Source organism: Sinohyriopsis cumingii, chromosome 5 (assembly GCF_028554795.1).
Source record: "Sinohyriopsis cumingii isolate HCF-2022 chromosome 5, ASM2855479v2, whole genome shotgun sequence".
Taxonomy (NCBI): Eukaryota; Metazoa; Mollusca; class Bivalvia; order Unionida; family Unionidae; genus Sinohyriopsis; species Sinohyriopsis cumingii.
Genome location: NC_142965.1, coordinates 50,269,177 through 50,297,136, shown reverse-complemented (window position 1 = coordinate 50,297,136; position 27,960 = coordinate 50,269,177). Strand labels below are relative to the sequence as shown.

Here is a 27,960-nt window from a genome sequence, read left to right as displayed (position 1 = left end):
ATAATCCAAGAATAATTCACAAATTAAATTTTAGAAGTCCTAATAATGACATGTTCTAATATATTCAAGTTCGAGTCCAGGTGAAAAATCCAAAATGGAAGGCGATGACGTATACTGCAGTCAGTATAGAGCTAATAAGTACAGTCCTTTGTGAACTACAGAAAACAATATTCCGGTGTTTGAATTCCGAATAAAATTTAAAGAAATGTCTTTGTCCAAGAATTCTATATGAGCACTCAAATATTTCCAGGGAAAAGAATTCACCTTTTAGAATCCAAATAATTTGAATAAAAATTAACATATAACTACAAACTGCAACAACAGACACTTTCCAGTGTAAAGAAAAAAGCCCACCTGAGAAATATCTCTATAGACATCGGTATAAAACCTGACTACTGCGCAATTTCGGAAAGCCCAGAATTGCGAAATAGAGGCTGTTTACATATAAAATGTACGTATTCCTAGTATGACCTTAATAAAAACCAACCAATTTACTCCGAGAATAAAATACAAATAAAAAGTTGTTTTATTGTCTCAGTGATTTCTGAATAAAGGTCGGAAACTAAGTCAAAAATAGAAACAGTGTTTCTATTATTAGGTATTTATGAAAAGATTCAAGTCAAACTGAATTTTCTAGAAAATATCAAATTCCTAGTAAACAAAATTACATTACATTGTCATAATGAAATTAAAAATAAAAAAAAATTAAAAATTACAAACAGACAATTAAATTAAATCAAATATAAATGAAATCAAATATACGTAACAGTTGTTAGATTAAATGTAAGCCGATAAGATTTTGTTTTCAGTTCTACCATTTCCACTTTTCTAAATCTCTACGAATGAGATTTGAAAGTTTTCTTCTGCAGGTACAGAATCAGTCTTACGTACGTTTCCAAACACACACTAGTGCTTCGCAATGTGTTGTGATATGGTTGCGTCAGATATATGACTTGTTCGTGGTAAATCGCAGCAAACAATATTATCGGAATTAACTTTACAATCGAATAAATGTCTGTGTGCGTATAATTTTATACGCCAAGCACAATTGTAAATTAAAAACTAAAGACATGTTATTGGGGAGGGGGATAAACCAGCAGCGAATGCAAACAAATATAAGTTACGGATTTTAAAGATTAGAATATGCTGGTGATGCTCCTTCATATGTATAATGACTGCCGGCAAGTTTGGTCACATCTCCGGAATTTCTCAGCAACTTGCGGAATCTGTATTACTCTTACATTTTTACATGAAATTTTCAATATTGGTTTAAAATGAGAGGAATTATGTTTCAATACTACTTGTGTGGTTCAGCATCAGTGTTTCCTCTGGATAATGGCAGATCTCTTAGTACGCGTTGTGTCACATCAACTGCAGCAGATTTTGCTAAATTCTGTGGTAGAAGATAAAGCGTAACCTAGTGGACACCTTTACGGTTTGAAAGTGATGCACCTGCTTTCAAAAGTAACGTGAATATACATGTATGCTAATATTACCCCTATACTAATTCATTGGCTGCCGTTTTCTTTTGCACTCACAGTAAGGTAAAACCAAGTAACGAATGGGACTGTAAACTTAATGACTGACGTTTTCTTTGTCAATGTCAGGAAGGTAAACTAGGTAAACTTCATATGTCACAGAAGTCATATAACGAAGGTACAATTCAATAAAATAAACATGTACGTCGAGGGTACCAATGAAAATTTCGCGAATCCGTGAATTCGCGAATCCAGAAACGCGAACGCACGAGGTATTACTGTATTTGCCACCCCCTCATTTTTCTAGCTAAGGGTTGCGCGACTTATAAATTCACCCCTAACATAGTGACCCGATCAATAAAAAATGTCATCTTCTTTAAAAGTAGGTTGCCTTCTCTAGAGTTAAGACCGATACACAGATAGATATCACTTTATGGACCCATATTCTCAAAACGTTTTTAAGTATAAAATTCAAACTCACGCTCAGTTCGACAAATCTTGTAATATGCAACTTTAATTTTAATTTCGATTGAATGAAGAAATTTCACGATTCTCTTCTTTAATGTTTCTGTATGTGCCTGTGCCTCTTTTCGATGACATGGAAACACTCTACGCATCACAATATATTTTGTGACAGAATGTGACACTTGAGTTTTATGCTTACAAGTTTAGAGAATAGAGAGCGGATTAGGAAGACAACTTTATGGTGGACATCTTTATCTCTCACACAAATGCATACACCCTCAAGAAGATTCATGCAGAGCCAGATCACATGTTCGATCTGTACTACTCGAAGGCCATGGGCAGACATCAGTTGCTACGATATGTACAGACTTACCTGCGACATCTGGCTGCAGTGAAGGCGTAGACAGTTGAATCATCAACGGAAAAGTTCCTAAGGTCGAATGAGAAGCTTTACCATGCAGTGATTGGTGACATTGCCACAAATGTAAAGTAAAACGAATAGCAGACTTTAAATATTTCCACTGCTGAATAGCACTTCTTACAGTCGGATCTATTGAATAGCGCTTCCTACAATCGGATCTAATGAATAGCACTTCCTACAGTCGGATTTATTGAATAGCACTTCCTACAGTCGGATCTACTGAATAGCACTTCCTACAGTCGGATGTAATGAATAGCACTTCCTACAGTTGAATGAATAGCAGTTCCTACAGTCGGATTTAATGAACAGCAGTTCCTACAATCGGATCTAATGAATAGTACTTCCTACAAATGGATCATTAGCACTTCATACAGTCGGATCTAATGAATAGCACTTCCTACAGTCGGATGTAATGAATAACACTTACTACAGTTGGATCTAATGAATATGACTTGATACAGTTGAATAAATAACAGTTCCTACAGTCGAATTTAATGAACAGCAGTTCCTGCAGCTCTATCTAATGAATAGCACTTCCTACAGTCGGATAAAATTAAAAGCACTTCGTACAGTCGGATCTAACGAACAGCAGTTCCTACTGTCGGATCTTATGAATAGCACTTCCTACAGTCGGATCTAATGAATAACACGTCTTACAGTCGGATCTAAAGAATAACACTCATTACAGTCGGATCTAATGAACAGCACTTCGTACAGTCGGATCTAAAGAATTGCAGTCTTATAGTCTGCTTTGCTGGATAGCGGCTCCTAACGCCTGATCTACAGAATCTTAGTTTTTAATTGAAATTTACTCAGGCAGGAAAATAATGTCATTTTATAATATATCTTAGGAATATATTCCACTAACTATGAGAAATAATGAATTTAAACTTTGAAGTTTCATATGATTGACTTGGATTGTTCTGAATCAACTATACTCTTGAAATTTTCAGAGTTATGCTTGGGCCCTAATTCAACATTTTGTTTTTTTTCGATATTTTCCAATACCATCGCTTAAATATTTCGAGACTAATTCAAATTATACAGACAGCTTTGCAAATATTTAGTTATATTTATTGGATTCCTCGCATCGTGAACACACAATAGTTAGATAACGGTAGGTCTGGCAAAATGCTGCATAATATTTGCTGACCGTACGATATGCAGAATAACTCATCACTTTCGAATAGGTTGCGTTGTTGCATAGTGTCATTTATTTTATGACAGGCAAATTAATCGACTGACTTTTTGCCGCCCCTAAGCCCTGCCAGCGTTGCCGCCCTCGCCTCCAAGTCACATCCACACACACACACACACACACACACACACACACACACACCACCCGCCCAAAAACAAAGTCTCAAGGCTAGAGCCTTTAAATACTTTTACAACATTTAGATAATTGCAAATTGTAACTAGAGCTCCTTCTTATTCTTGTTTCTTTTTCATGTTTTTTTTTTTTGTTCTGCATAGTAAATATTTTTAAATTCAGATCTTCATACTTCAAAATCTGCCGCCCAATACATTTTGCCAACTACGGCAGTTACCTTGTCTGCCTAATGTGAAATCCACTACTAGGCGAAATGCTAACCAGTGTATATGTCATTTATGGATAGTCAAAGTCGCTGTACAGCGATTGTTTCGTTTAGCAATTAACATTTTACTTCGAACCGCTCCAGTGATCTAGTGGTTAGAGCGTCCGGCACGGATGCAGGAGGTCGTGGGTTCGATCCCCAGCCGAGTCATACCAAAGACTTAGAAAAATATGGTACTAACAGTTGCCTCGCTAGGTGATCAACATTAAGAGGTTAGTGTTGGAACGGGTTGGCCTAGTGTGAGGATAATGTGACTGGGTGGGACATGATGCTACATGTCTGCGACATGATGCCCAAGTGCCTGACATCACTATAAAGTGCCACACTGCAGGCATCGTAGCGATATGATTTAAAAAGTGTTAAAGCTAGGTTAAAAATCCATATCACACACTGTTTCATTTCTGAACGAATCCCCCCCCCCCCCCCCGAAACATTGAGTCGCAGAATAGTGATGGTATTAATGAGCCCGGCCGAAGAATCCCATTTTTGTCAGACAATAGTTTTAAAAATAAGTTAGAACTGATGTTACTTTTCATTATTATTAGTCCGCTATTGTGCAGAACTTGTCTTTTTTATGTGTAAAATAGTATGAATTTAAGAGGAACTATTTCGAGCCGCATTACGACTCATTGCATCATCCGTACGTTCACATCGCAATTTTCTTGTGCGTTTTTTTTTTTCAGTTTTAATTGATCATAGGTAGGAATGTACAAATTAGACTAAGCATAAATGCACACACAATGGACATTGAAGAGACAACTTAATTCTGTCTAAATTTTGTCTTCAAATGCATTTTTCCTTGCAGTTTAAACAATTGAATTGGTTACCGCCATAGCTGCCATCTCACCTCTGCCTGCGTGTGTTCGAGTCTCGGATTCGGCTAATGTGGGTATGTGAGAAAGCTTGCCAGTAGCTTCTCGTGGGTCGGTGGTTCTTTCCGGGGTTTTCTCGGGTTCTTCCTCCACCATTAATACTGACCGCCATGTATAGCCTTTCGTGTGCTGAAAAATGGCGTTAAACCCTACAACAACAACAACAACTACCGCCATAGCTAGCCTTGGGACGGACAAGCTTCAATTGGCTAGCTGAGATTATGTGATGTGAACAGGAGTCTTAATTACGAGTGCAAGCAGCGCGGTGGCACTGAGCTGTCAGAGCGGCAAGGCATGAACATCTAAGTAAACAAAAATATTGTCCATATATTCAAAATCAAATTGAAAATCGTGCATTATATTTAGCATAACCAATATTAACTTTTACACTAGAAAATTACAAAAATGATTCATTTAATTTTTAAACAATTAAAAGTAGATTTATTACATGATTGCCATTGAATTTAAAATACTGTGTAGTAATTCTTTATGAAGCCGCTATCTCCCAGCACACTTCTAAGGTAAAACGAGCAAGAAAAATTACATGGAAAGATGACGCTGCGATATAAAATGTGATCACTCAATCTAGTAAATTAGGCAAGTATTGTGCATAGGAATAATAAAATATATAATTAATTTCATTACAAAAAGTGCGCTTAATAAAGTTGACTTTTGGCATCTAGATGAACCATTGTGAACTCCGTATTATTAGAAGTTCATGTTGCTGTGACAAACGCTGTGATGATGTAACTCACCATGTTACATTGCAAGGCATGTTCTATCTCATGTTATTATTTATTAAATATTTTCAATCTCGAACTCTGGTCTCTCGCGATATAACACAAGGGATGTTACAGTATAATTCGATGTTAAATTCATAAATTAGACACACAGCAAAGTGTAGACAGAAATACATTTACTCGGTTTTCAATACATTGCTGCATAACAGTCTTTTCATAACTCTAATCATTACGGGGGAAAAACTAGATGATAATATGAAGCTAGGAATTTTGAAGTCGCTGCAGAGTTAAGACGTGATCTCATGAGGAGGTCCGCAACTTATCTGAGATCACGGGCGATTCGCATGAGATTAGATAATCTGATCTGACGAACAGGCCCAATCGGTCGGAGGCAATGGCAAAAATTTTTAGGAACAGTCTAAGACCTGTGGGAAGGTTCGGTCGGTAGTCTGGAGTCTTAAGGCCACCAGCAATTGCCTAGAATTTAGTTTGAATGATCCCATGGAAAAGATCTATGAAAGATGCTGGAGCCTAGGTATCACAGGCCGAAGGTGAAATCTTAGACAGATTAGCCCAACATATTGCAATTGCGATCAGAGACGATTAGATTATATGGTGTCTGATAAATAATGGTGTTCAACTGGCGCGAGATTTTCTCCACAAAATTCTCGTATAAGTCTCCGTTCATGTGGTGTCAGAAATATTAAAACAAATGCAAAACACAATTGATCTCATTTCATTTAACTTTCTTTCTTCCTTCCTTTATTGATTGCGTTTTTCGTCTCTCTGTCTTCATTCCTTCCTTTTTCCATGTCAGTTGGTACATTTTCCATTCCTTCCTTTCTTTCGTCATTAACTCGTTCATTCATGCTGTCTCTTCTATTTGTCTTTTAGTTCTTATTTGTTCCTTCGTTCATTCATACACGCTTAATTTTCTTTTTCCTTCCATTCTTCCTACATTAGCTCCTCAATACGTCATATCACATGTTATTATATCATTATATCATGTTGCTATAAGAAAGAGAATAAAAACTAAAATCAAAACAAAAGACCATTTTCCCCATAACGTGTACATATTATACGCCTACACATCTGTATTTATTGAAGCCAATTGTTGTTGGACTTCAAACAGCTGGAATATTTGTTGGGGCAGTTTGTTTGTTTGTTGATTTCTTTTTTTTTGGAAGGAGAGGGTTTGCTTGTTTTTTTTTGTGTTTTTGTTGTTGTTGTTGTTGTCTTGTTTATTGTATTTTTTAAAATTATATTTGCCAATAAATGCACGTATAAAATATGCTAATAGCTTGGGGGATGGGGTTGGGGGTTGTAACGATTTACAGTATGTGGATCATTGTATATCCACCTACTGTATGATATTCGAGTGTTAATGTTTGAGCTGTGTGTTTGCAATAAAATAGCATGCTTAGTTAACCTTATTAAAAATATACAAAGACATTTTATGCTAATTTCAGATAATGGAGAAGAGACCAGCCAGCTAAGAAGGATTGGATCTGATATGTCAAATTCTCACTAAAGAATAGTGTTATTGGATTTGATATATCGATGTCTTGTTTAACTATCTGGAGCTGTGTAGACCTTAGTCATGAAACACAGACTGCACATTTTTCCACCGGGAGAAAAGTGCAAACAGTGTTTTGCGCCTAAGTCTTTCCACATAGCACATACTACCATAAAGAGATTGTGTTTAAGACCACATACCAACAATGGTGTGAGTCTTTGTTTTAATTAATTTTCGAACAGCAAAGCTTGTAAAACATGTAGCTGTGAGTAAACATCAAGAATTGAGCGGACATATGCTGAATAATGGCCTTGTTTCTTCACTGAATGGAACATGCTTTTATTTGTTTGTTTTTATTCTTGCTTTTGTTTTGCTTTTTAGCCATATGCATAATATACAGGTGTTCAATACATGAAATCAACCACACTGTAAGATACTTAGAGGCCCAAGTGGGCCTGATATTGCTCTCTTGGCTTACAAAACACAACGGCTGACCATTTCACTAAGCAGGTTTATGAAGAATTGTAAGAACACAAGCTACTGAAACAAATTCTTGTTAATTTTGCCTATTTTACTACAGACCGATACAACTTCTCTCCAAAGATGAAGGCACAATTATATACACAGTCAATTGCTTATAACCGCTCCAGTGGCCTAGTGGTTAGAGCGTCCGCCTCGGATGCGGGAGGTCGTGGGTTCGATCCCCGGCCGAGTCATACCAAAGACTTACACAAATGGTACTAACAGCTGCCTCGCTTGGCGCTCAGCATTAAGAGGTTTGTGTTAGGACTGGTCGGCCTGGTGTCAGGATAATGTGACTGGGTGGGACATCATGCTACATGTCTGCGGCATAATGTCCCAGTGCTAGACATCACTTTAAACTGCCACACTGCAGACATCGTAGCGATATGACTGAAATTTTTTTAAAGCTACGTTAAAAATCCAAATCACACACACACACACACACACACAATTGCTTATAATTAAAGTCATATTAGATGTTTGAAAGGTAAGTTTACAGATGAAGAATTAATTTGTTGTGTACAGAATCACATGGTTTTCACATGAATTAAAATTATATAATTTAGAGTTGTTTTATTTTGTTTTTATTTTAGTCTGTTGGATTTTTTAAACTGTTGGTTATTAAATCTGGAAGGTTTTACAGGTGAAAAGCATACTGAGGTAATTTTTTTAATTAAACGCTAAAGATACTGAATTCACATTTCAAATAATTGGTGGGTCATGGCACTGAGTATTTTAAATGCCATAAAATAATGCGCAATATATATGATAACATATGAATGCCATATGTTTTAGGCACTATAGCATGCTATATGTTTTAGGCACTATAGCATGCCAGATGTTGTAGGCACCATAGCATTTCAGTACTAGAAACTGTCACACACTATTCGCCATATATATCAAAGTTGCTTCGAACTATCGAATAAGGTTTTCTGCAAATAAATGTATACGCTTTGATGTGGAATTAAAAGAAATATGACCTTGCTGAAGCAAAATCAGTATTACAGAAAAGATCACGACTTTTTGTACAGATATATATATATATATATATATATATATATATATATATATATATATATATATATATATATATATATATATATATATATATGTATGTATGTATATAATTACGTAAATAAATTCGTATCCTTAATAGCAGTACTGCAAATAGTTTATGCTAACCAGCAATCGTGCATTGTCTCTAACATTAATCAAATGTTTCCTCCGTTCTCTTCATCCAGTTGACACCCACATCAAAGAGATTCACAAAAACATTTCTGATTGGGTTGGGCTAAGCCTGCTTAAATGTATTTTGATAATGTAAACAGGAATTAATACTAGTCTCAGCCCAAGCAATATAAATGTAGTTATGACAAAAATTTCCCATATATCAACTATGATGAAAAGATAATGACGGTTAAAGCCATTTATGACTGAATGTCAGGCCAGGCATTATAGAAAATTATGGTCTTGAGAACTTAAAATTGTGACTTTATATGACGGTCCTCATCCTGAAGTTGAAATTGTTTGAAGACAGTTGTGTCACATAGACCTTGATCTACTATTAAAATAGCTTTATGTTTACTCTTTATTTTGCTTCAACTAAAACTTTCACTTTTTGTCATCATCTACCTTTAATTCACCTGCTTCCTTTGTCGAAGCAATCAATTTATCAGGCTTGGCGACCTAAATTTTGAAATGGCCTCTAAATTCTCAAGTACGTCACTGTATGGCCACTACCTATCGTACGTTGAGTGCTGTGTTAATTGTTATATTCTACTTTATCTTCAGTTATAAATTACACACTATTCATACTAATTGCTAAATTGCATTATTGTGCGAACTATTACAATATTGTCTGAAATGTATGCTTCTTGTATTCTAACCTTTTGTTTTCTTCATATATCTGGTTTTAAAGTTTACTTGGTGGAAGAACTCTGTGAGACTCCAAATCTATGATTCTCCCTAGTCAATATTATGGGTTACTACCTTTGCTTTTCTTTATCGATATAAGCCTGTTAAATGAGAAAATAAATGAGTGCCTAGCATATGAATTTAGACCTATTTCCAACTGCACTGAACTTTCATTAATGTGTTCCACTATTATTAATAATGAATCTAATTAAAAAAAGATATAAGTATTTTAACTATGCGTTGTACAAATCCGACCAGATATGGTGTATAAAGACGTTGACAAGCTTAGCAAATTAGATGGAAGAACACTGCATCAATACGAGCTGATCTTGCTCAGATCAGAAATACAGCCTCTAAAATGGTTAGAGTTTTAGCCAATCAGATGCAAAATCACCTCATTAATATGTGTGGATCTATCGCATCAATATCGTATGCGCTCTTGGCCATATAAGCATATTGTCCAAGTTTTATTAAACTCAGCTCATTAGTATGTATACACCTTTCTCATTATGGAACTAGCCTGAGTTCTTGATTATGAATATCCCAAGTCCAGTCAAAATCAGATTTAAAAAAAATAAGGCCTCAGAAATAATAATAATCGAATGGATTTCAGATTAAGATCGCCTCATTAATATGAATGGATCGAAGTCATTCAAGATATTTTATGATATAAAGATATATTTCAGGTTTGATTAAAACCGGGTAGAAGAAAACGTACGGACTCTATGTTGTTTACAAGTTCAGCCAATCAGATGCAAGATCAACTCATTAATATATATGAATCTTTCTCATTATCGTACACATCCAAAATCTTGTGGATAACTATTCCAAATAAAATATCATGGTATTAGTTCAGACTTGCACATAAATAGCTACTTCATTAAAGTTCAAGTTTCAAATCTTGAAAATTTTTCCAAGACTAATAAACGCCTAGAAAAATGATCACGTATACCTTTTTGGCTACTTCCACTTTAAGTGTGTACATAGAGAGTTGGGCCGATATCCATTTTACTAAATAGATAGTGTATCATTAGGTACTAGTTCAAATTACTAAACACAAATAATTATGTTCTTCGAAAAATGTAACAGTTGATGCTTACAGATTGTAAAAGAAATAATTTTAAAAAACTGGGGTTTTAATGTAAGAACTATACTTTTGATCTCGGGATTTGGCTAAGTTTGTTATTATCCAAATTCAGTTCATATATCTTCCTTTTTATCGCTTTATAACCACAGACTAAAAGGTATATTTCATTCTGAAAGGATGTCACGTTTGCTCAGCTCCATAAGCCATGCTTGCTGTCTAAACATGCCGCAGGCAAGAGCTAATTTCTTACGCAAGGTTACAATAACCAGAGAGACGACCCGGCATCTTGAAGCGGCATAGGCGATAGATCTTGGACTGACAGCGTGAAGGACATTATCCGCTAAGTTGATTGGATCGAATCAAAGCGACATCCAATCGAAATTGAGACGGAGGGTGTAGCAACAATTTCGATTCGAAATATAACTTCTAACTAGCAAGCGAAAATTTAGTTACACTGGGAAGATTGCTGAGCAAATAGGATTACTCTGAGAAAGCCACTCGTAATTTGGCGGGAAAACTTAGAGATTCTGAAACACTGTCTTGAGAAGTAAAGTCTTACTTTATTATTGGCAATGGCACGTACAAAGCAAACCGCGAGAAAGTCCGCCGGACTATGGAATTCAACGCTGAAAACATGAAAATTAAGTATGAGATGGAACTTTACCTCGACAGATGAAATTAGAATCATGGAATATTATACGTGCTAGTATAACATTCGAAAACCAAATACAAACTTGAAGATTTCAAACTGACTGAACAGTACTCACAGATTGCACGTGCTAGACAAAATGTAAAGACACAGAGAAGTCACCGAGTTAGAGAAATATTTCAACATTAAACGAATTGAAACTGCGGAAGGAACTTGTAAAGGATGCAGGTATAAACCAAGGACGCAGGAAATTAATATGAGAGAGATAGATCCTGAAAACAGACCAAGCATATCAAGAATGTTGACAATCCTAAGAATCACGGACAAAAAGTTTATTGACCTTACAGACTCGCTAAACAGTAAAGGAGACGAGATCTATATCACAAGTCCCAAAGGAAACGAACACATACTTCCATATGGGAAATTAGAGCGTGGAAGCTTCACTCTGAACATATTGGAACCAGCACCATGTCTAAGAAAAAAAAAAGAACTGCGGAACTTCGTATATCAGATATCCCATTTGAGATTCCACTGGAGGCTACAGTAGAGAAATTTGGGAAGAAATTCCAAATCAAGGTAACCAGGGCAAGAATGTACACACACCCCGGCTTCGCCATAAAAAACGGAGTGAGAATTCTCGAGATAGATAAAGAAAAACTTAGAATACTAAAGAAGCCCTTCTTTCTCCATGGATTCCTTTTTAGAACATGGTACAAGGGCTGCATATTTCATAGAAACTGCAACAAATGTGGAAACGTAGAATATACTCCTCAGAAGTGTCCAACAACAAAAAATCTAGCCAATACACAAACCAGAGAACCCAATAACTCCCAGCAAACTGAAACACAGCAAAAAGAAGGAAATACACAGTCACCTATACCAAAACCACGGAACAGAGGAAAAGAGAAAATTATATCGCAGCAAGGTAAACGACAGCAAGAGATACAAGATCAACATGAAAATCAACAATCAACTCAAACCCCGAACTAGAAACATCCAAAACAACAATCAGGAATACTAGATTATAAACAGCGTGGTCAAAAAGACAGAGCAAAATCAACAAGAACTAAGATGGAACAAAACTGGAAAACAGAAAGCTGATCACGATAAAAAAAAGCAGAAAAACAGGAACAGACAGAGACAGAATAGATAAAGCAAAGGAAAACGAAGAAAAAGAAAATACGGAGATCCCTACATCAAGATGCGCAAAAAGACCAATCACAGACAACCTCCGACAATAGTGAAAGAAAAAGAAAAATCAGAGATGTGTAAAAAAAAAATAGCATACGATGAATAGCTGGATACAGCAGAATACGCTATAGAGACACTGCATTGCAGACTGTAATCTGAAACTGTACCCAAAAAAATTCAGTATGAAAAATGTTTAGCTTTGCACCTATAGCAGACAACATGCAAGAATAGAAAAAGATTACAGAAACGCTAAATGGAAATTATAGCAATTTAACACACAGATAAGCCTTCGGGTCATGTATACCATGTAAACCTTCGGGTAATCATAACATTAGGGAGGGGGCAGACTCGAATGGTCTGAAAAGATCAGACAGGGAATCCCCCCTCAAAAAAAGAAAACTTAGAGAGGAGTTTCAAAGGAAAGACAAAGCTTCGTAAAGGAAGCTTTTGGGGGTCATAACTTCGGTTCAGTGAGTCCCGAGTCTCTAAGAGGGGAGACGGAACTAAGACAAACGGAGCAGTCTGAGTCGACAAGCTTGGTCGGTATAGAATCGAGGAGGAGGAGGAAAAGTAGTCGAGGAGGAGAAAGCGGGAAAGGATGAGAAGTACTCAAAAGTCGAGGAGGAGAATGAATTTGGAGAAAGTTGGGAGGAAGAGGAGAAGGAATTGGAGGAATATGAGAGAATAATACACAGATGAGTAGAATACAATGACATGTGGAAAGATATCTCACTTTACAAATCAAATGATGCAATAGGCTATCACATGGTCGAGCGGAAGGAGAGTACTTGGGAAATTTTAATCATTTGATTATTGAATTGCCATGAATGTGTTATTAGTTGAATTTCACTTTTTTGCATATTCAAACATTTAACCGTCGGCATTACTGACTGGGGGCTCGGAGCTTACATCTGTCTTTCACTAATTTAGCTTCCAACCAAAAACGAGCCAGGGTGGGACTTCTATAATAATTTAAATAAATATTGGAAGCACCCCATCCCACACCTACCACAGTGTCGGCATAACAAAGGAGTTCAGCAGCTGCTTCGAAAACATCATGCATGTATAAAGATATAAACGATGTGTTTGAAACCGCTCCCTATCTTAAAATAATTGCTAATACCAGCCACAGAAAGACTTAAAGTAAATTAAGGGTTTCATCAGCGAGACTCGTAAACATGTAGGAAACGAACAACGTGAAAGGAAATGTGACTGTTGTGTCGAATAATAAGATCGAAGATGAATATCATTTTGTCTTAATTTGTCTTCTAAACGTCTCACATAGAAAATTATATATTCACCCCTATTATTGGCAGAAAGAAAGCATGTGTAAAGGACTAAATTTACTCCATAAATGAAGACTTTACAACTGTAAAATACTTAGGTAAATATATGTATCATGCATTCCAACTTAAATTATCACATCCACCCCCACCCCACCCCACCCCACCCCTCTCTCTCTCTCTCCCTGCGAGGATTTATGTATACACAGGTTTGTATCGCCATTATTAATTTATTTCTTTTTCATTCACTTATACAGCAGTATATTGTACTGTATATGGAATATTTATTGTATTGAATTTATGCCATCTGCATACATCAGATCAATAAGGTTCTGGATTTTCCTCAAGCTCGAAATTACGAAGTCTGTTTTCTTGAAACTTTCCACTTGGAAATCATAGCCTAGCAAATTCATAATTTCGCCAATTTTTACACATGGAAAAGTTTGCTCTGTTTTTTTGTTTGTTAAGTTCAAATCCTCATCGTGTTCAGTTTCGTTCAGTAGAAACAAATGTACATCCTACCTTCACAAAATAAGTGGTTGCAATACGTATTAATGAAGACCGCTCCAGTGGACTAGTGGTTAGAGAGTCCGCCTCGGATGCTGGAGGTCGCGGGTTTGAACCCCAGCCGAGTCATACCAAGACTTATGACGCGATCAGCATTAAGAGGTGAGTGCCAGGACTGGTCGGCCCGCTGTCAGAATAATGTGACTGGGTGGGACATCACGCTACATGTCTGCTAGACATCATTATAAACTGTCACACTGCAAACATCGTCGCGATATGACTGATGTGCTTTTTAAAGCTGCGTGAAAAATCCAAATCACACAGACCCACGTATTAATGAGGGCTTTAGGAAGCATTTTGCCGCAAGGTGAACGGCAGTGGATATGATGCTTATCAACTTTCAAGCAACCAGTCTTAGTAGTTCAGAAACTTAATTTTAGATCGATGAAAGCACTCTCTCGACATAGATTTCATGAGGGTGCCACCTGTGTAACCTATCAGAAACTCAGTTGACTCAAGTTAAAAATGATAAACACAGGTTATGTCTTTAATAAACCTTCTGATCGCGGGTTTTTAATTAACATTATGGAATATGAGAACCCAAAATATTTATGCGGCTTAACGCTATTCCAAAATTAAGTTGAAATCCAAAATAAGCTTTGTAAATTACGATATGGAATCCAAGTCAGAAGTATGGACAACCAGGGTTGTAACTTCTATAATGTTGTCATAAAATGATGAAACCGTACTCACCAGGGTTCCATTAATCAGAAGCTGTACTATGCGACGGCAGGTCAGCGTCTGTGTTGTTTGCAGTATGATCAGACTTCTATACAAGGATGAGTTATTTTGGTGTGTGCTGACACATACATACATACATACATACATACATACATTTATTGCGTCATATACTCAGTATTCGGTTTTTATTCCATTCTGAAGTTGTTGCTTTCCTGCTGTTTTCTAATGAAATAGAAATTAATACTATGTACAGGTTCAGAAGGTTTGAATCGTTGTTGATTGTGGATGAATAGGCAATATTCGGAAAAGTTACCTTATAATATAAGTATTTAAACGTTAATGATGATCGTTTATTTAAGTGAGAAACAAATATATCCCCAGCAAGCCGTAACCTTTCTTCCATAAATCATATTATGACGATTCTCCTTTCAGTTGACTTGACAGCAAACGACGAGTTATTGCCGCCGTCCCTTACCTGTCATTACACTCGGGCATTTAGCCAGAGCGGCGCACTCGAGCGAAGAGCAAAACATAAGACCTCTGTATGTACATATTCAAGGTGAATTTCATATGGCAGATAAAGAGATCTGAAAATTTTCCATTGAAGTTAATTTACTTCATTGTATCAACGCGGTTTTCATCTGTTCATCTTGCTCATTGATTGTTCCTTATTCTGTGCTGAAGTAGATTAAGACTTGTCTTTGCATACATTTAAACAGGATTTGACTTCCTATTTTGTGGAGCACAGAATAAAATTGGCAGTGGAGAATTAGCAAGGTGACTGTGATTAACGTAACTGTTTATTCTGCTCATTTCTATTTTTGCTTTGAATAGAGTGCCATCTACGTCCACGGAGCATAAATTCGTCTTCCCAAGTTCCGTCATACACCTTGGAACGAATGGAGTACATTTATTTACTGAGTGAATATTATTTCACGTTAAGAGTTTGTAAAGGGTAGAGAGGATGCTTCGTAATTTAGGCGCAAGAAAGTTGGTCAGTCAGAATCCAAGGAGAATCAACCTTATTACAGATGGAACTTAGAGTTTCATGAAGAGACACAAGAGATTAATGCGCCAAATTTCGCACAACGCTTTCATGCAGTGTTGATTCCTCGTATCAGGGCAACAAAAGCCAAGACGGAATATTCTAGAAGATTTCAAAGTCGTTACGTTTTTGTGAAAGTGGATGTGATCAATTTAAAGTAGTTCAGATCCTTGTTCCACATAGATACAAATGTCAATTACATGTGTAGCAATTTAGTTAAAAGTTTGGTAATTGTTATTAATTATGCAAGAATTTAAATCGATATGTTAGATTATTTAGAAGTATGGACTGTTGGCGTTACACAGAGATGTATCTGTATTTGAAACATTGTGGGGGAAATATAACATATTCGCTTTAGAAAATATATATTCTACTGCAATATAAAAATTCCCATTTAGAATATACGCATTTTACTACAACACAGCTGTTGCGAGTGCATGCATGGTCATTCGTTCATTAAGCGGCATGTCTATATCAGCCCATTCATGTCGTGCTGTGATTTAGACATCCATTAGCCCTGTGAATTTCATTTCGAGAATAATATACACAATCTGTTGCGTTGTCATTTGGAGTGCACGTGCCAGTCCCATCTGGAACTCTTTTATTTCAAGAGGACGTAGCGTCATCAACAATCTCCATCTGTTCAGACATCCCATCACCTATTAATATCATTGTGGCTTTTATGTTTACTGTTTTATGACTCGTGAACAAAGATTTGAGAAGAGAAAACAATATTGCAGATAACACTACTCCTGAGTGGAAGGAAAAACGTTGCCTTTTATGGACCCACATACCAAGGTAGACGAACTATTATCTGGACATTTGGAAAACCTCGAAAATTTGATGCGACCATAAGCAAGATAATTGGATACTTTGATTATCATACTGGATCAGAAATTTGAATGACAATGTTTTCTCGGAAAATAATTTACTGGTTACGACCCATGAGCAAAAAGACAATATGTATCATCATCTTGATTCTCGGTTTCACGCCTTTCCTTCTTCTAGTCAGTGTTGGTAAGTGCCTTTTATTGTATTTTTCTGGGCTCATATTCAGTCGCAAATTGTAAAATACGTGTTTTTTATAATAGCAAACAGTATGTAAGAAATCAGAAACTGTGTTTCCACTTCCTGCTGCCTGCAACTATTACAAAATGGCAAACCAAAATTAATGTATTCCCAAATTATGATATTTGCACAGTTTGTAATAAATATGTTACAGGTTATCCCATGTTTGCATGATTATGCTGATGTTATTTTGACAGATGACTTATGCCTTATCGGAATTAAATGGAAAAAACTGCGAAGGATCAAATTTTCAGCACTGCATTTTGGTAGTGGCTTTTGGCAATATATCACGGATGAATGGATATAAATAGGTGGTATATGAGCACATGCTCACTTTCTGTTTTCTCTCTTTAAAAAATTATTTCGGGAAACTTTGCCCAGATGAAAGAGTTATAGAGACGTCATATATCTTTATAACTAGACTGTCTGCAACAGGAAGTAGAGTTTGTCCGTGCAAAAGGGTCTACTGAACAGTGCGTATTCGTAGGATGTACTTGAATGCCCACATTCCAACAAAACAAAGGCCGATCTTTAATAATGAGGATGACGCAGTTTAATGAGTCACTGCATAAATCTAACATTTAATTATTCCTCTTGACATAATTCTTTTTTAACGACGATATCCTTGTCTTTTCTTTTTACAGCTCAGAGTACGTTATTAAGTTTAATGGAAAACTTTAAGGATGGAAACGTTACAGTTAGTTACAATTTAAATTTTACGCAAATAAGATTTTGAAGTTTTTGTATGAAAGATATGTATATCTGTGCTTTGAAGTTCTCGAATGCGTCAACTAAACACGAATGATTTCAAGATTAGAACATAAAAGCACTAAACATTTTCCAAAGTACTGTTTGCTTCATCCAAAATAGACGTCAATTTGCGTCATATTCTTATTAACGTTTTTGTTTTATTTGTTTATAGTTTCTGTCTACAAACAGGTCGTATCTTTATATAAAAAAAAATTATATTGGTTTGATCAAAATAAGAAAGTTAATCTGTACTGTTATGGTGAATTGTACCAAATCTAACTCATTACCCCGAAATTTTGGATGCCATCACTCGACAGTATGACATCACATGGACAATACGACATCACATATGTCTGCGTCCTACAACTGTATGCACAACTTGTCTCTTCTGCGATGCTGCAAAAAACACGAGTAGATACAATACAATTGAAACCAGTCACATACCTTTTCTGTAGCGGGTGTGCAATGTCTTCATGGTGCGGCAACCTTTGGCTAGTTTAGTTGATCGACAGTTTAACTAATGTTTACATGATTTCGATTGAGAAAAGTCTATTATGCATAAAATGAGTGTGCACAAGAATAAATTTACTATTTATAAAAATTGAATTATTATTCATTCAAATTTGTTGTAATTAATATCCATCTCAATGAATATAGTGTGCAAACATTCAGCCAAGATAACAATATTGAAGTATCCTGAGATATTCTGACCCGATTTTTGGTATGCAAGGTATATATCCGAAGCAATATATTCGGCGAAATATGCTGGAATGACGTCGGCAAAAGAGTAAGGGAGTGAAATTTAGTTTGTCTCAGAGTATCTGTAAAACGCCAAATGGCGCAGTCATGTGACCAGTTAATTTCGGGATACATCTTGATTATTTCAATGGTCACAGTTTTTTGAATTTGTGAAATAACTTGGAATTTATCGAGAATGATTACTTTGTTAACGAGTTTTAAATGCTTTGTTTTTCTGTTAAGCCGCGTAAACCTACCATATACACTTCGGTATAGAGATTATAAATTGATATGACGCGGAAACTTTGAATCACCACGATGGCGACAATGAGTGACGACGTGAGTATAGTATAACGTTGCACAAAGAGAAAACCACCAATAATAATCTGGCGACCAGGCATTCTTTCTGAGGTTAGCGATTGGGATCGAACTTCAGTCACAGAAGCAAAGATAATGCTCAAACCAGTCAGATAATTAAGTACCTGCAGCATGTAAAATTCTGTTGTACGTCTTTGTGATTGAAATTTGTCATGCTAGTAGAGAGGATAAAAAGTTCAGAAATTCTAAAAATATTGTTATTTCTATTTTAATGTTGACAAAATTGCAGAATGTGGATAATGTGTGACAGTAAATTTTACTTGGTATTAAATATTAAAATAATTTGGAAAATGGAAGTGTAGGGATATAATACAAATTAGGTCCACTAGCTTAAATGTTACTGTTGTCTGATAAAGACACGAAAGAAAAACGAATTGAATGGCTAACAGATCACTCTTCGATTTGTCCGCTGCTAAACTACGTTACGTATATAAACCATCCAAATGCAGATGTTCCGAATTCTGTGTAGTGAGGCACTGCTCCTAAAATGACCACACACACATACACACACACACACGCACACACACACATACACACACACACACACGATTTTCAGAAATGGATCCGCTTATGTTTTGTATACTATGATCTCGTTTTCAGTGGACATGTGGTCCTAAACTCTCATTTCAAAATCTAGCAAAAATCGCTAGTTGTGATAACTGAGATTAATAGGTCAAAGTTCTTTTTGTTGTTGATGTTGTTGGTGTTGCCTTGTTCTTATGCCCAGTCTCAGAGAAATTGCTTTACAATGTACTGATATAACCCACATGACCAGGAGGAACACAGAAGCAAATCGTGTTTTACAATACTCATACATCACACGGAGATATAAAAATTGATGTTTCTCCACTTTATTAAAGGGAAGGGCCCATCATGTATGATAACATCACTTGAGGCCATAGCGTATCAGATCTTACTACTCAGAAAAATGATCGATATACAGTAGTGTGTAACGTAACTTCATGTGACAGATATGCAGAAAACACTCTTGCATTATATTGTTAATATTTTATTTTATATTAATTTGGAACGTATACGTCCATTGCTTGAAAGCATCTACAAGATTCCATCGAGGAAAAGTGACAAGTAATGTTTGGTCTGATGAACGTTTCAGAAAGCCCAAAGAGAGTTAAATGTACAAAGATACGAGTATCTTCGAAATAAAACTTTAAAGTTTGTTAATAATAAGCTAGATTAAGATATAATAAATTTGGGAAGTTTGTCAAGCAGATTCAAATGGTTAATGAGGAAATCAAAGTAATCGTTAGAGTAAACCCTTGCGTCGTTTGGAGACAGATTAATAATACTATTCAAAAAGTAAGTTGTAATGTCAATTATGTGCAGATGACTTTTATTCGCATTTTTTAATAACATGTTTGAAGATTTAAAAAAGATGTATGGTTCTCATGAATTAATAAATCGTCATCCTCAAGATGATAAGCTGTGCTCGGTAACTTTTAAAATAATCAATTGAGGACTAGCTGTACATATTTCACGAAATTAAATAAAAATGGATGTTAAATTATGTAAAATATATAAACCAACAAGCTTTGATAACATACTGTCCGGAATATTTGTCGAATCTGTTGATGTTATTATGTATTATTATATATTATCACTCTTTTAAAACTTATAAATGCTATTGTCCAAAATGGTCAATACCTAGATTTATGGAGTAAAGGCGCTATACTACCTATTCATAAATACGATAATATAGATGAAGTTGATAATTTTAGTTGTATTACCCTAATTAGTAAATTAGCCACAGTATTACTGAATATTCAGTGTGTAAGTTTCCATCAGAAAATGCTTATATTGATTAAAATCCGTTTCTAAGAAAATGATATGATCGTATTATAAGCCATGAATCAAAATGTCGCTCATTGCGGTACATTATTTTCATTAAAACAAAAGTCATCACTATCTGCAACACAAAAGGATACATTTTCGCACTTCCCCCAGAGGGTCAGGGGCGCAGTTCAAGCTTTGCAAGTTCACTAGTTGACCAGCGATACATTTTTGTCTATCCCATATTATGCGATATTTTCATAACTCCCTACGTGCATTTAGGTATATTCTTGCCGGCCAAAATATAACGGGACTGAGGCAAGGAATACATGAACAGTTGCATGTCATAAATCCTAAATTTGTAACGTTAAATTAACGACTAAAATATCTCGACAAAAGAGACAGTGAACACTAGTTTGATAATTGATGGATACGAATATTGTTGTTGACACGACAATAGGTATAGAGGAACTATCGATGCCCCGCGGTCTTAGAGAAGAAAGATCCACTGTTCTTGGTCAATCTGTCATTCTCTACCTTGACAATATCAACACCATAAATACTTTGTGTTGGTATGTGTCACTTGCAAAACTAGTTGAGTGCTGCACAGGAGTAATGACTCATGAAACGTATTGTTAGGACCGGCACAGAAGCCAACCAGGAGATAATAATCTCATAAGCTCTCATCTCTCTCTCTCTCTCTCTCTCTCTCTCAGGCGCGCGTCATTGAAACGTAATTGTAAATATAAAAACGTAGGAAGTATTTGATAATAATGATTGGGGAGGGGGAAATGGGAAGCGGATCTTGGTTTTTATTTTTAAATATATTAATGAACGAAAGGTTTGTATAGGTCACTGTATGATAATAGGCGTTGTTTAGATGCATATTTACGATCTGTCATATTCTTTAAATCATGTAGGCGTGTCATTTTCATTGTCACCGCTAAATAAAATCTCGTTGACCTTGCCCTGAGTCTGTAATCAATTATTATTTCTAAAGGCCAAAAGTGTTTCAAGACCAAGTGAGATACACATATACAGTTCAGTTTTTTTTAATGTGAATTCTCTTTATTTGGCTAACGATCCAATTGGACGCCATGAATAGGAAAATAAGCTTTTCAAAATATCTAGCCTAACGGACGTCAAAATGACGCACATAACATATTTTGGAGGTCATTTAATAAAAGTTTAAATATAAAGTTCTTTCTTTCCGCTCATTGCAAATGTTCCACTTTATTGTCTGCACTTACAGGTAAGATAAATTTGAAGCAGAAATGTAACGATACGTGTGGAACCCTAAGATGCACGTCAGTAACTCCTTGCCTGTAAAATGGTTGATGATTCGTGGATTATCTTACATTCTGAAAAGAAATCCAAGCAAATGATTGCTTTATTTTTTTCCAAGTCACGCAATTATCTTCTATTTTGCGCTGAAGGGAAAATGTTATGTAACTAATAGCACAGGTATACATTTATAATGAATCCACAAGCCGCCACACCCCAACCCCCAATACTCCCCCTCCGTTTACATCCTTCTGAAGAAAGACCCCTTTCAGCTTGGAGATGGCCGTATTTAACCGATCTGATGAAAATTATTTGGACGCATAGATATGTATTCTTTATTTATTTGTGCTCATATACAATTTTTCTTTACAAGTTTTCCACTACGCTATAAAAATCTATGTCACTTATCATATGGAGTTATTTCAATTTTTTTCGCAGAGTGGTCTAAGTCGCTGGCCGTTACAAATTGCTTACACATCTCACCTCTGTCCGCGTGAGTTCGTGTCTTGGCTAGACCAACGTGGGTATGTGGTTCTTCCAAGGATCTTCCTCTACCAAAATATACTGGCACCCGTATATAGCATCCATGTCTCGTTAAATCCATAAAATCAAACCAAACTTAATTTTTCACCGGGCTTGATTAAAATAATCGAGGGTCATACTATAAGGGCTAAGTCTGGTCTCGAGGCAGGAATTTCCCGGTCTGCAATGAACACGATGGATTATTGCTTTATCTCATTCTGATATATGCACGATGTTGTTTGCATGTGAGAGAGCCATGGGATACGCATATGTCATACGAATATACTCATTTACAACGTTAATGTTATCACTGTGCTTATGATGTTGGAACCGCTGAACCGATACTTACATTTTTTAATAACGAATAGGCAAATATAGACTGTAAACAATAGTACAAGTTTGCAAGAAATTATTTGTAGTAAACAAAGATTGTCTGCTCTTTTTAATAACTTTAAAAATACACACAGCGAAAATACTCCATATTTCAAAAGCTAAATCCATATCAATGATTTGCTGTCATTTTGTCCCCAACACTATTAATCACTGAGAAACGAGATAAAAGTAATCCATCAGATGCATTGGTGTGACATAGGGAAATCATATTCTCTGAATCATAATATTTCGGCAGGAACTTGGCAAAGTCTTTCTTCTTGCCTACAAATTCTGATTCTCGGACGGGATCTCCTTTTTTCATGCCAACGCTTATAATGAATTCTACTAACTCTCACCCATATGACAGAGAGCTTGATTTACAACCCTTACTTTTCTTGTCTTATTTGTTTTTCTCAGGTCAATTATCTCAGTTGTCGGTTGTCTTGAGTCGCATGTGAGGACATGATAACATCAACATATGGGACGACACACTTTGTTTACATAATGCTTTTCAACACATCTTTAATGTTGGTTTTTGCTTTGTTTTGTCCGTTGTTTTTTTCCCCTCTTCTTTGGAAAACAAATAAGATAGGATAATAAGTCGATTAAGTGAATTGTTTAAAATAATCAGAAAATCCCAGTCTCTGAGATATATTATTTGTCATTTTCATGGCAGTGTCTCGCAGAATAGAAATAATACAACCCGCTGACTAGTATTTTCTTGTCGAGATGTCAAGGCTAACACAAATTGTTTTAGTCATTCTTTAGGACAGATATGTGCACTAGGTTCCTTTTGTGACGCCAATCACTAAAAGTCGTAAACACACATATTCAAAAAACGCGCAAAATGTACATATACTTTTCTTACACTGCAGTGGTTTCGTCGAGAAAAAATACATGCTGTGGTCGAGAAAAAATACATGCTGTGGGTGAGAAAATACAGATGCTATGGGCGAGAAAGATCACCTTCTCCAGATATGTGGACAGATCAGGGAGTAAGATTGGTACGTGAGACCGGGCAAGTCTCGTCTCTGACACAAACGTTATTCCTGCTCAGATACCTCAGGAAAATTCTAATTATCTTAGCCAATGGATAGATAAGTTTACATGCTACCATGGTGATAGTATTATCTTTATGTCATTGATGCCTGTTTTATAATTCGTTTATATACAATTGTTCATATTCTGGATGGTTTTAATCTAAAATAAAGTACAAACATATTTTAAAGGAAATCGAAACGAGGTGGGCGAGAAAAATGATCTTAGCGTCAAACACGGAAATTTGACCGCTTGTCTAGGAGCACAACATTAGTGGTAAACATGGAAATTTGACCGCTTGTCTAGGAATACGACATTAGCGTTAAACATGGAAATTTGATCGCTTGTCTGGGAGTACGATATTAGCGTTAAACACGGAAGTTTGACTTCGTGTCTGGGAGCACGAAATTAGCACCAAACATGGTAATTTGACTTTGTGTCTTGGAGCACGACATTAGCGTAAAACACGGAAATTTGACCGCTTGTCTGGGAGTACGACATTAGCGTTAAACATTGAAAATTTGACCTGGTGCCTGGAAGCACAACGTTTGCGTTGAACATTGAAAATTTGACCACGTGTCTGGGAGCGCGACAGTAGCGTAAAGTATGGAAATTTGACCGCTTGTCTGGGAGCACAAAAATAGCGTTAAACATTGAGAATTTGACCTCGTCTCTGGGAGTGTGACAGTAGCTTAAAACATGGAAATTTGACCGCTTGTCTGTCTGGGTGCACAACATTAGAGCTAAACATGGAAATTTGACTGCTTGTCTGGGAACACGACATTAGTGCTAAACATGGAAATTTGACCACTTGTCTGGGAGCACGACATCAGCGTTCAACGTCAGCATTTGACATTGTGTCAGGGAGAACGACATTAGTACTAAACATAACATTTGACTTCACGTCTAGGAGCACGACGTTAGTGCAAGACACAGGCATTTGACCTCATGTCTAGGATGACGACAATAATTCTCACCATGGACATTTAACCTTTTGTCTGGGAGCATGATAGTAGTGCTAAACATGGACATTGTCCCCTCTTATCAGGGAGCACGACATTTGCGCTAAAAGTTAACATATGATCAATTGCCTGGGAGCACAACCCTACTACCTCTTGTTTGTGAGTTTGACAGTAGCTCAAAACATTAACATTTGACATCAAGCTTGGGAGTTTAGCATAAGAGCTAAATGTCAGCATTTGACCTTTTGCTTGTGAGTTTGACATTAGCGCTAAACATCATTTAGGAGTTCGAAATTAGAAGTAAATGTCAGCATTGGACTACTTGCTTGAGTTTGACATTAGCAATAAACGTCAACATCTGACATCCTGCTGGGAGTTCGACATTACGGCAAAAAACAACAAAATTTGAACTCTACTTTGGAAGCTCAAGAGTATGCTAAACACTGACCTCACTTTTTGGAGCACGACATCATCGCGAAACATTAACATTCGACCTCTTGTTTGGGAGCTCAACATTAGCGCTTAATACCAACCCTTGACCTCTCATTTTGTGCTTGATATTAACGTTAGACATCGATCTTTAACCTCTTGTTTGGAGCAAGACGTTTGCGCTAAAATCCATGATGTTTTATACACTTGTATAGAATACAAGATCACTTACGTCTAGAAGCATTCAATACGACAGATTTATGGAAAGAAGAAGCATCACCAAGAAACTGGACAGTTAAATTTTCCAACCATTTCTTTGCAAATCTATGATATGAATATGACGTTGTCCAATGCTTGTAGTCCTTGAGGAATGCCAGGGATGCCTGGGATGTACGGATTCAAGATTCGTCTATCTTAATTAACAAAGCTAAACTCGTCAAATTATTTGGCAGCTGAAAAGGAAAATACATAGAAATAATGACGTCTAATGCTATACTTAGAACAAGTAGCTATTAAGGTTCTTGCTAGTTCATACTCGTTTGACAATTACGTCGAATCTGAAACTTTCAAATGTAAGTGATCTGGAATCCTGTACAAGTTGTAACGTCAAGGATTTTAGCACTGGCGTCCAAAGACAATATGTCACAAGTCAACATTTAGCTCTTAAACATCCGCAGCTAATAAAAACAGAGCAAAAGTTTCATTTTAATCTCACTGCATAAACGCTTGCCAAATGCGTCGTGCTTAATGCTACAGTAAATGCAAACAGAGAAAGACACATCTGTGGTTTGATAAATGGGAATGCCTTCCTCATTATACCAAAGATAAATAATAGATGCAGACATTTATTATCTTTGCCCCTCCTGGGCTTACATTGTACACTTTTCTTAGTGTTAGACCTTCTTCATCATTGGGCAGCATAATCTGTGCTTACCTACGTTTACGTACAGGAACTAATTACATGAAAATGTAGGAATGTCAGTATCTAAGTTTACTCTGGTGGCTAATGCTACTCTTAAATGTATCATTTGAAAAGCAGATCGACTACCACCTTCTCCCCCCGCCCTAAGTTTTCAGGTAAACTTGATGATCCCCCGGTACAAACACCCCACATAATATGAACGTTTAACACACACACACACACACACACACACACACACACGTACACGTAGCTTTAAAAAAAATTCAGTCAGATCGCTACGATGTCTGCAGTGTGGCAGTTTATAGTGATGTCTAGCACTGTAGTATCATGCCACAGGCATGTAGCATGATGTCCCACCCAGTCATATTATCCTGACACCAGGTCGACCATTCCTAACACTAACCTATTAATGCTAAGTGCCAGGCGAGAGAGAGAGAGAGAGAGAGAGAGAGAGAGTCATCTTATAGTCATTAGGTCATTGTATATATATATATATATATATATATATATATATATATATATATATATATATATATATATATTAATATGTCACTTACAATGAATATCCGTAAAATAATAAAATAGAGGCAAACAGTTATTCGAAAAGATACACGAGTCTCTAATGAAAACTTACAATTAATGTTAATACGTGTAATTTAGAATGCCCTTTGACATCTTAACTCGTGGCTTGCATGACAACAGCACTGAGTCAGCTTTCCAGATTTATCATACATGCATCAGTATTCTACATTACTTCATATCTGTCACGTATTTACGTAAGGTTGGTTTTATCGTCGTAATTCTTATACAACATTTAGCGTGAGAGAAACCTTAGGTTGTTTTTGCAGGGTTTAATGCGATTTTTCTGCATAAGATAGGATATACATGGCGATTAGTATAATTGGTAGAGAAAATCCCCGGGATAAACCATGGACCCACAGGAAGTTACTGAAAAGCATTCTCACATACCAACACTAGTCGAGCCGAAATTCGAACTCGATCGGACAAAGGTGAGATGTTAGAGGGATCTGTATTGACGAGCGCCATAGACCACTCGGTCTCCTGGGGCCTGAGAAGGAAGAATTGATTTTGATGAGTGCCGTGATGGATAAAGAAGTGTTTATATAATTTTTGTGTTATATTATGTGGTGTCTTCTTTACAAACTCGCATTTAGAATTGGTATGGGTTTTGTTTCTCTATTTCTACTGATGTTTAAGTAAATTTCGATACTCATTTCATGCTGTAAGACCGTAGTTACAAATTTGAGCTGTGTAATTATAGTACCAGTTTTAAGTTATGTAATCTTCTTCCCAGCTTTAATCTGTGTAATCTTAATCCTAAATTCAAGCTGTGTAATCATTGTCCCAGCTTCAAGCTGTGTAATCTTAATCCCAAAGTCAAGGAATGTAATCATAGTTCCAATTTTAAGCTCTGTAATCCTAGTCCCAGATTCAAGTTGTGTAGTCTTAACCCTAGATTCAAGCTGTATAATCTTAGTTTCAGCTTCAAGCTGTGTCATCATAGTCCCAGTTTCAACCGTGTAACCTTAGTTCCAGCTTCAGACTGTGTGTCCTTAGCCCCAGTTTCAAGCTATGTAGTCTTAGTCGCATGTTTATACTCTGTGCGTGTCTGTTTGTGTGTGTGTGTGTGTGTTATTTGGATTTTTAACGTAGTTTTAACAA

At 36.3% G+C, this 27,960-nt stretch overlaps 1 protein-coding gene across 1 annotated transcript in view; it reads left to right on the top strand.

The window, feature by feature from the left end:
• Positions 1-15,481: 15,481 nt before the first annotated feature.
• LOC149799136 (carbohydrate sulfotransferase 9-like) overlaps positions 15,482-27,960 on the top strand; it is a 29,505-nt gene continuing 17,026 nt past the window's right edge. The window contains exon 1 of the mRNA XM_089958215.1: positions 15,482-17,043. Coding sequence (XP_089814341.1) covers positions 16,929-17,043 — 115 coding nt within the window. The 5' untranslated portion in view covers positions 15,482-16,928. The remainder of the gene's footprint in view (positions 17,044-27,960) is intronic.